Below are 10,153 nucleotides of genomic sequence, written 5' to 3'. Positions count from 1 at the left end.
TAGATTATAGTCATGGGATCACAAAGCCTCATGCTCTGACAAAAGAGGCTGTTTTGGGTGTACAGCTACAGAGAGTTTTGCAAATTCCTGCAGCAACAAAGAACTAGATGGGGGAGGGCAGTGACAGGGCAAGTCTTGGACCAAATCCTATGCTTGTAACATAGATGGTAACTGTTGGGTGGACTGTCCCTTTATAAATTGTACTAGCAAATTGCGAAAAAAATATATAGATTCGTTAGCGACAACCAGTTCAGACCCAGTCCATATTTAGTCCATTCTTGCTCCCACCCCAGTATACATTTTCACCTCCAGTATTGCTAGTCTGGCCTTTCCATTCATAATAGTCTTGGTTACCAGCAAAGCCTTACTAACACATCCACTTCTGAAAAAGGTAAGATTTAGCTTGCTAAAAGATTCTCAGATTTAACATTATAATAATAATCACCATTGAAAGTATTTTAGTAATAGCACATCTTTGGACTCATCCAGTCCCGGTAACATCTTCAAGACAGTATTTAAGATTTATCAGCCAGTTGACGGCTATGGGATTCAGACATCGAACTATGGAGACTTCTGTGGGATCCTCCATAGACCTCAGTGATGTACTGTTACGGCTTTTAGCATATGAAGCCAGGAACTGGAGCGCATACGCAGAGCGAATATGGCAGCGGCCATGAGGGACAGGTTCAAGTAACTACAACTATTTTACCCTGCACCCCACTGGCCACCAGATCATCACTAAATATGTCTCTTTAGGGGATCTTTGCAAAATTGCAAATTAGGCAAAGACTCCTAAAAGTGACAGAACATCTTTAAAAAGTAAGGTTGGACCTACTGGAAGGATTTCGATTTGAGGGACTTTAGTACCGGTCTTCATTGTGCTGTGGACTCTAACTCCTGTGATATTCAGCCAGGGTAAGTTACAGTTCACAGCATTGTAAAGGCTGGTACTCCCTAACTCTAAGATACCCTAGTTTATGCTGCACCCAAAGTTAATTAAAAACAAAACTTATTTGGAAGGAAGAGACAAGAGGAACAGGAATTTGTTACCGGTAATTTATTTATTTGCGAAAATAGGACAATGTTTTCTGAGATGCTCTACAAAATGCAGTCTCATTTTATGGTGTTCTTATAATATAAACTATTTAAACCGTTAGCTGTGTTTCATTCTGCAGCAAACACAGCATAAAGATTGACTCTGACTGTCCTACCCTCTCTTTGGAATGCACGTAGTACCAACTAGTTCTATTCATGGCGGGATATTTTAATTGGTGGGTGGGCTACCTACCAGCAAAGCATAGATCTGATAAGCAGATGAGTGCGCATCTAGAAGCCATTTAAGACAGGAATCTTAACGCTTAGAAGCGTTAAGCTGATAACTGTGACATTAAACATATCTTGCACCCTGTGCTTATATGGAATCATTTAAATTCAACAGTCCTCAATAAATGTCCTTTTTCTATAGGGTAGGATAAAGGTGATCCTGGGCTGAAGGAAGTGGAGTTCCCGGCACAAAAGGGATCTAAACTACTCTACCCTACCTAGTATGACTTGTCATTGGCACCTAGCATATTATGAAATCATGGGCAAATCTGGCACCATCCAGTTAAAGAGTTACTCCAAGAACCACAACCACTTAAGTGATTGAAGAGGTCATGGTAATTGGAATCTGTAAGTGCAGCATTTTGCTATTAAATGCTGCAAACACCACTATTAACTCCTTTTCTGCTGGAAGTGTAACTTTACCTCCAGCAGCGCCATTAGTCGGCCCATGACAAGAGTTCCAGGCTAATGTCAATTCTGAGGCTATTTCTATGCACAGATTGTCATTCATTGACTCAGAGCGGTCTGCTGAGGCTCTCAGCAAATTAATGGCAACGCAATCGGCATCCGGGTTCTGCAGCTCTGTAGAAGCCAGATATACATCACCAGAGCTGAAAGGATCCTCGACAGAGCTATGGTACTCCTTAAAGGGTCATTGTCACTGTCTGGGGACTTCGTCGAGTTCGCAAATATTCCCAATGGTTATATCGCCGCTGGGAGCCAGGGGGCAGGTAAAGGTGAGATTACCTACCTGAACCTATTCCTTGCAGGCACCACCATCTTTCTCGCTCTGCTTCTCTTCAAGCACCAGTAGCCAACGTCACTACTGTACTCAAGCGCGAGACTACAGCATTGAGGTCTATGGGGATCCAACCATAACGCAGGATCCTCCATAGACAGAACCAATTCCATGCAGATATCAATGATAACTGCTGTTGGCATAGACATTTAGATGCTTCCCTGAGTCTAAGAAAGTCAGGTGGATGATAAAGTCCCTAATTTGTCTCTGTATATCTCTTGACTTGGTTGAAATTTCATTGAAAAACAGTGAAAGCGAGATTATAGCTTTATGAAATACTAATTTGTCAGAGGGGAAGGTGACAGAGCGGCTTTAAATCACAACGATCTGTAGCTGTATTGATGCTTGGAGTAACCATTTAACATTATTGAAACCCCCTCATATTTTAAACATTATTTGTACACATAAGAATTTTTCACATTTGCCCTGCAAGTTCCAGATATATCATATTGGCGGGCGTTATATTGAACTTCAAATTGAGTGGCATTAAGCCTAGCACTGTCCAGGCATTTTTGGGTTTTACGCACCCTCTTTTTGAGCACCATTGGTCCCAAGTGCTACATTTAGGAATAACCTTTTAAACCTCGTTCTTCCCCAACCCAGTTGATGCATGAGTTGACAAGGGAGTGGGTCCTAGCAGAACTGCGGGCATTATCTGACTACATCTTTTTCTTCAAAAGGTATTTGACTGGGAGACAAAAAAAAAATAGAGCCGATGCATGCGCAAACACCATCAAGCATTTCAAAACATGGCAAAGGACATGAAAAGTATGTATGGAGGCATTTTATCTAATAATGTTGGTGGAACAAACTAAGAAAATACATGGCCCCATGTTTAAAAACAGTTAACTTTATTGGCTGTGTAAAGTCAGAATGGAGACGGTACCTGTGATATCTGTCTATGTAGCTTAAAATGTACAGTACAATAACTATACAAATATAAGGAAAACTGAAAAGCTAGTGTAATTCAACTTTAAGAAATGTGTTACTCTAAACAACATACAACTACTCTTATTTTACACTGTTAAAATCTCATGCCAGTTTCTTTGTGTGTAAAAATTGTCTCAATACCTTGTCGGTGAGCGTCTAGCCAATTTACTGGCACAGCAGAAAATTGTAGTTTCGTTATATAATATGTGTTAGAACTTTGTCACTAGCCATGGGTGGTTTATAAAGAAAGAGAAGAGGTATAAGATTGGATATTCCATTGGACCATTTTAGTATTTTTTTTTTTAAAGTATTCGTAGATAACCCCCAATGTATGAATCACATTGTTTTTTTTTGTTTTTTTTTTTAAGTAAACAACGCGTTTACACTTTAAAATATAATTATGCTGTCCCAACTGTGGATTAATGGTGCAGCCCTTTTAGTGGCTGCTAAGATATATTATAGTCTTAAGCATCCTCCATTACATTCTTGAAGATTACGCAAGACTCCTGATGTCACAGGGATATTTTTGTGTACGTGCATTAAATGAATATAAGCGGTTTTTAAAGGGATACTCCAAGCACCTAAAGCTTTTTCGTTTGCTGAAGTGCTTTATGTGTGAAGTGCATCCTCATTTTTCTATTTTAAAAAAAGTGGGTTTTTTTATTGAAGTTATCACGTCTTTAAATTAACCCAGATACACCCCCTAGTTGTCGGATAACCGGTCCTGTTACTTCCTGGTAGTTTAGCTCAGTTTAGCTAATCTGAGGAGGAAAACAGTTGTTCAGAGCAAACAATAGCAGACAGCGTGCTCCAAAATTCTATTCATTGTCCGGTCATTCGAACACTTTTATTCAGCGTTAATCGTCTGATAGAGATTACATTGGACATACTGTGAATACTCCCTCTCGCAATCCAGAGCCCTATGAAGGTAGATTACTAAAAACTTAGCTGGAAACCAGAACCAGGCACAACGCCGCTTCATTCCTTCCCTCTCTATGGTCCAATCAAAGCATTCTATTGGACCGTTCTCACAGGCTCAGAGCACAGGAGCGCATTCTGAGTCGGGGTTGAGGATATTAATAAATAATAATGCACACACAGACTCCTACAACCATGACCACTTCAAAAACCAGACATGGTCATGGAGGCTGGAGTCTGGGTGCGCATGTGCGGCAGGAAGGGGGCTGTGCTGCCACTTGACAGTTGCCAGGATAATGTGTGTGCTGATATCACACATCCAATATGCACAGATTTAACATTTGAACCCTGAGCTGTTATTCTGGGCCAGCTAATGAATCCCCTATGGCGCTGTGCATTGAGACTCAGTATTCCTCAGCCAGGATAGTAATATATGCGATTTATTGGACTAATATATGGAAAAAAGATGAATTACACTAACTATATATAGGTCATTACACTAACTGCTCCAGTCTCTCATTTCTATTCTACCTGACTTTGATTTCCTTTTAATTTAAATTGTACTGAATGCCCTACAGCAAAATTCAGGAAAACGCACAACAGAGATTTCACTACTGTTGCTAGTTAGTCCATCACATATCCTTTAAAACTACAGTATCTAATTAAAGCAGTAGGTAAGAAGCACGAGAGCAGAGCCATTTAGAAAAAGATAGGCTTATTTATTAAACTGTGAGTTGACGTACATTATTTGGGTCATATAGAAACATAGCATGTGACGGCAGATAAGAACCATTCGGCCCATCTAGTCTGCCTAGTATGCAGTTTAATAATCATAATAATTAAAAAAGAAAATCCTATTGTGATTGCATGGGTAGTGAGTTCTTAGCCTTGAAAGTTAGATATTTTTTTAATGTTGTGGATAAGGGATAAAGCAGTTGAGTTTATGGATTGGTAATATGTAGCTAAGGACATAGCAATGGATTGGCAGTAAAGTGGACGTTACATTAACAGGAACATGTGTTTAGGGCAGGGATAGGCAACCTTCGGCTCTCCAGATGTTGTGGACTACATTCCCCATAATGCTCTTACACACATAATGCTGGCAAAGCATCATGGGAGGTGTAGTCCAAAACATCTGGAGAGCTGAAGGTTCCCCACCCCTGGTTTAGGGTAATTAAGGATGTGTATAGTGAATTGATACAGATTAAGAGTAGTTTGGAAAATAAGCCCACTTGATAAGAAGTTTTACACATTGTATCTAGTGGTCTGAACATTGATTTGGTAGAGAGGATGGCAAAGTGTGGAAGAAAATGGGCATTTGGTTGGCATACAGCATGTGACAGCAGGTGGTGTAGCAGATATGTCCAATGGGAGAGACAGGTGGTTAGTTAAATGTCCAGGAAAGCAGCCAGTTGGCTTCTAGAGAAGTGATCGTTGATGAAAATAGTGTGGTTTAGCAGAGAGAATCACTACGTTTACAAGCAGGTGGTCAGGGAAATGGCCAAATGGCGGTCATATGGCTGGCATGGCAATCGAAGTAGGTTGCGAGAGTAAAAAGCATTTGGCAAGAAGGGTGAGTGGGTGGCAGGGATGTTGATGGGTGGTTTATTAGAGATGCTGATAAGTTAAATTGCAAGGAAGGATGGGGAGATGTTATCAGGCAGTAATGTAGGTGGGCAGTTTTAACTTGTACGAAGGTGGGCAGTTTTAACGGGTAGGAAGGTGGGCAGTTTTAACGGGTAGGAAGGTGGGCAGTTTGATAGGAGTGCTGTGGGTGGACACTGGTAGGAAAATGGATGGGAAGTAGCTAACAGCTAATGTTCGGTAGTGAGCTGGCATTCAGATGAAACATGTAAGTGGCATATTGTTGGCTGGAGTGGGCAGTTAGCTCGTAATGGAATGTTGACAAAAATGTGTGCAGGACTGGAAGGAACATGGGCTACTGACTGGCATTTATATGAGGGAGATAGGTGTACAGTCTAGGATGTATATTCCTTAGCTTGTGGCAGCTGGAAAGGCATTTAAATGGCAGGTTGGTAGTCAGGTGGCATGGATGTTAGCTGGCACAGACTTAAATGTTCAATTAGCTGTTAGGAAGGTAGGTGGGCATTTAGCTGGCACTTATGTGAATGTCCACTTCATTGCAGGGTGGCAGTAAGTGGATAGGGAAGTGGGCAAGTAGGTAGCTGATATTGATGTGGGTAAGCATTTGGTTGGGAGGTGGGGGGGGGGGGGCAGTAATAAGGCAAGGAATGGGTGGGTGAATATTAAGCTTGCAGGGAAAGATGTAGGTGGGTTTGTGACCATTTAGATGTCAGCGAGGTAGGTACTAGTGTCTAGTTAGCTGCCAGAAGAGTGTCCAGGTAAGTGGCTGGCAGGAAGAGAGGTAAGTGAGTGGATCTACAGTAAGATGCCTGGCAGGAAGGTGGGTCTAGCAGTGAGGTAGGTGGGTGCAGTTAGATGCTTGGCAGGGAGGTGGGTCTAGCAGTGAGGTAGGTGGGTGCAGTTAGATGCCTGGCAGGGAGGTGGGTCTAGCAGTGAGGTAGGTGGGTGCAGTTAGATGCCTGGCAGGGAGGTGGGTCCAGCAGTGGGGTAGGTGGGTGCAGTCAGATGCCTGGCAGGGAGGTAGGTGGGTGCAGTTAGATGCCTGGCAGGGAGGTGGGTCCAGAAGTGAGGTAGGTGGGTGCAGTTAGATGCCTGGCAGGGAGGTAGGTGGGTGCAGTTAGATGCCTGGAAGGGATGTGGGTCTAGCAGTGAGGTAGGTGGGTGCAGTTAGATGCCTGACAGGGAGGTGGGTCCAGCAGTGAGGTAGGTGGGTGCAGTTAGATGCCTGACAGGGAGGTGGGTCCAGCAGTGAGGTAGGTGGGTGCAGTTAGATGCCTGGCAGGGAGGTAGGTGGGTGCAGTTAGATGCCTGGCAGGGAGGTGGGTCCAGCAGTGAGGTAGGTGGGTGCAGTTAGATGGCTGGCAGGGAGGTAGGTGGGTTCAGTTAGATGCCTGGCAGGGAGGTGGGTCCAGCAGTGAGGTAGGTGGGTGCAGTTAGATGCCTGGCAGGGAGGTAGGTGGGTGCAGTTAGATGCCTGGCAGGGATGTGGGTCCAGCAGTGAGGTAGGTGGGTGCAGTTAGATGGCTGGCAGGGAGGTGGGTCTAGCAGTGAGGTAGGTGGGTGCAGTTAGATGCCTGGCAGGGAGGTGGGTCCAGCAGTGAGGTAGGTGGGTGCAGTTAGATGCCTGGCAGGGAGGTGGGTCTAGCAGTGAGGTAGGTGGGTGCAGTTAGATGCCTGGCAGGGAGGTGGGTCTAGCAGCGAGGTAGGTGGGTGCAGTTAGATGCCTGGCAGGGAGGTGGGTCCAGCAGTGAGGTAGGTGGGTGCAGTTAGATGCCTGGCAGGGAGGTAGGTGGGTGCAGTTAGATGGCTGGCAGGGAGGTGGGTCTAGCAGTGAGGTAGGTGGGTGCAGTTAGATGCCTGGCAGTGAGGTAGGTGGGTGCAGTTAGATGGCTGGCAGGGAGGTGGGTCCAGCAGTGAGGTAGGTGGGTGCAGTTAGATGGCTGGCAGGGAGGTGGGTCCAGCAGTGAGGTAGGTGGGTGCAGTTAGATGCCTGGCAGGGAGGTGGGTCCAGCAGTGAGGTTAGTGGGTGCAGTTAGATGGCTGGTAGGGAGGTGGGTCCAGCAGTGAAGTAGGTGGGTGCAGTTAGATGCCTGGCAGGGAGGTGGGTCCAGCAGTGAGGTAGGTGGGTGCAGTTAGATACCTGGCAGTGAGGTTAGTGGGTGCAGTTAGATGCCTGGCAGGGAGGTGGGTCCAGCAGTGAGGTAGGTGGGTGCAGTTAGATGGCTGGCAGGGAGGTGGGTCCAGCAGTGAGGTAGGTGGGTGCAGTTAGATGCCTGGCAGGGAGGTGGGTCCAGCAGTGAGGTTAGTGGGTGCAGTTAGATGGCTGGCAGGGAGGTGGGTCCAGCAGTGAAGTAGGTGGGTGCAGTTAGATGCCTGGCAGGGAGGTGGGTCCAGCAGTGAGGTAGGTGGGTGCAGTTAGATACCTGGCAGTGAGGCTAGTGGGTGCAGTTAGATGGCTGGCAGGGAGATGGGTCCAGCAGTGAAGTAGGTGGGTGCAGTTAGATGCCTGGCAGGGAGGTGGGTCTAGCAGTGAGGTAGGTGGGTGCAGTTAGATGGCTGGCAGGGAGGTGGGTCCAGCAGTGAGGTAGGTGGGTGCAGTTAGATGCCTGACAGGGAGGTGGGTCCAGCAGTGAGGTAGGTGGGTGTGCAGGTAGGTTACACCCATTGGGAAGGACATACAGCTGCGTCAGTAGGGCCGGGTAGTACAGGGAGAGCGGCCGGGGGGCAGAGCAGCCGATGCCGAGGAGGCAACACGTGGAAGTGCCCTCCTCCTGCCCCCCGCACTGACCTGGCCCCGGAGCCGGGGGAGGAGCCGATCGCTCTCCTTCACTTCCTCGGGAACTTGTCGGACTATCACCGGGTTTATCGCAGGTTTATCGCCTTCCCTCTCACCGATCCCCCCTGCCCACCCCCCATGGCCGGACACGAGTGGGACTGGTTCCAGCGAGAGGAGCTCATAGGACAGATCAGTGATCTCAGGGTCCAGAACCTGCAAGGTAGGTTATTCATCCTGGGGGGCTGGGAGTGCAGAGGTTAAACATCCCCACTACAATAGGACAGGAATAACTCCTGTTAGTGTACAACTACAACTCCCATCAATAGGTAACGCCTCCCCCAGCTGCTGCAGTACAACTCTCAAGATGCGTTGAAGATTGGAGTTATCTTTAAAGCATCTTGAGAGTTGTACAGCTGGGGTGATACCTATTGACCACCACTACTGTAGAAGATTGCCTACAATGTATCTGGGGTGCTCAAGGAGGTAGGTTACCATATGGATAATGGGAATTTCCTGTAACTTGTTTCAAGTATGGTAGCTGCAGGGTATAAAATAAATACCTCTTAGTAAAGAAAACTCAATTGCCCATTTCAGCCTAAAAATTCCAATCTGCTGCAGAAGCTCTTTGCAACCTAAGCAGTCATCTCCCTTGCATGCAGAACATTGGATTAAAAGCTGACACTCCATAAATGTCCAATAGGTGCTGCACTCAGTCCTGCACTAGTGTGCAAGTGGTCCTTATATTGCAAAAAATAAGAAACCTGTTCACTATAACCATCTGCTCTAGTGGTGCCCTACTCCTAGCTCTGTATTCTTCATTATATCATTTACAGCACTAAGGGAATGTTTTCACCTAATCCAGATATTTACTAACGTTTAACTCTTTAGCTCTCTGATGGCAGTCAAATAAGTAAATAGTAGCATTCGGAGTTCTAATGACATTTCTTGCCATGATCCTACGCTGATCTCTACAAACATTTCATTTAGCGGTTTAGTGCAAAACTTAAATAGCAAAATAGCCATTTAGAAACATTCTCCGACTAAGCTGTTTTTCACACTCTCGCTCTCTTTTTTTTATTACCTAAAATTTGCAATTTATTGATCTATTCTCCACAATTATTGGTGTGTGTATCTGTCAATAACATGCTGCTACTTTATTTATTAAAACCTAATTCCAGCAAGGAATTTAAAGGTTATTGGTATGTTTACTCTGTGCAGTCCTGTTTTGCTGGTAAATATTTGATATTGTAATATATGATAAATTTTGGTACGAAACTATGGAATATGCTTGATCCATGAAAGGTTAAATAGATGATTATTTTTCTCATCATCAAGCAAACCAATAATCTATTTCAACCTTGCATACGCCAGGCAATGTAGCAGGTGTATTTGGCTCTTTACTACTGTGCAACTTTAAACAATTAGGAATTTTCTGTGCCTGAAGCAATTATTGCATTTTATCGTTAGTATTCTTATATTGAACATGGTAGGGAAGTATGGTATATCTTGTATGGTATAGTGTGATTCTACCATGGATTGAAGCGCAGTACACTATTTTGTTTTCTCTTGGTGTTAGGGATAACAGATCCACCATGTTTTTCTGGACACATAACTTCTTCATACTGAAGCACAGTCCATGAAAAGTGATGTCCTTCTGCACCGGATACATTCTGTATAATGCAGGGCAAAGCTTTCTGTGTACTGCCTAAAAAAACGTCAAGTATTCTTTTGATCTTGCAACCCTACAGAAGTATGTAAAGAAAGTCAGCTGGTTGTTTTTGGTTACAGAGAGGTAGAGCTAG

At 44.9% G+C, this 10,153-nt stretch overlaps 1 protein-coding gene across 1 annotated transcript in view; it reads left to right on the top strand.

Annotated features, from left to right (window-relative positions):
• The first annotated feature begins 8,294 nt into the window (after positions 1-8,294).
• CLMN (calmin) overlaps positions 8,295-10,153 on the top strand; it is a 100,855-nt gene continuing 98,996 nt past the window's right edge. The window contains exon 1 of the mRNA XM_063438969.1: positions 8,295-8,571. Within this exon, the coding sequence (XP_063295039.1) occupies positions 8,490-8,571 (82 nt within the window). The 5' untranslated portion in view covers positions 8,295-8,489. The remainder of the gene's footprint in view (positions 8,572-10,153) is intronic.

The sequence above is a fragment of the Pelobates fuscus genome, chromosome 13 (assembly GCF_036172605.1).
Source record: "Pelobates fuscus isolate aPelFus1 chromosome 13, aPelFus1.pri, whole genome shotgun sequence".
Classification (NCBI taxonomy): domain Eukaryota; kingdom Metazoa; phylum Chordata; class Amphibia; order Anura; family Pelobatidae; genus Pelobates; species Pelobates fuscus.
This window is presented reverse-complemented; position numbering and strand designations above follow the sequence as displayed.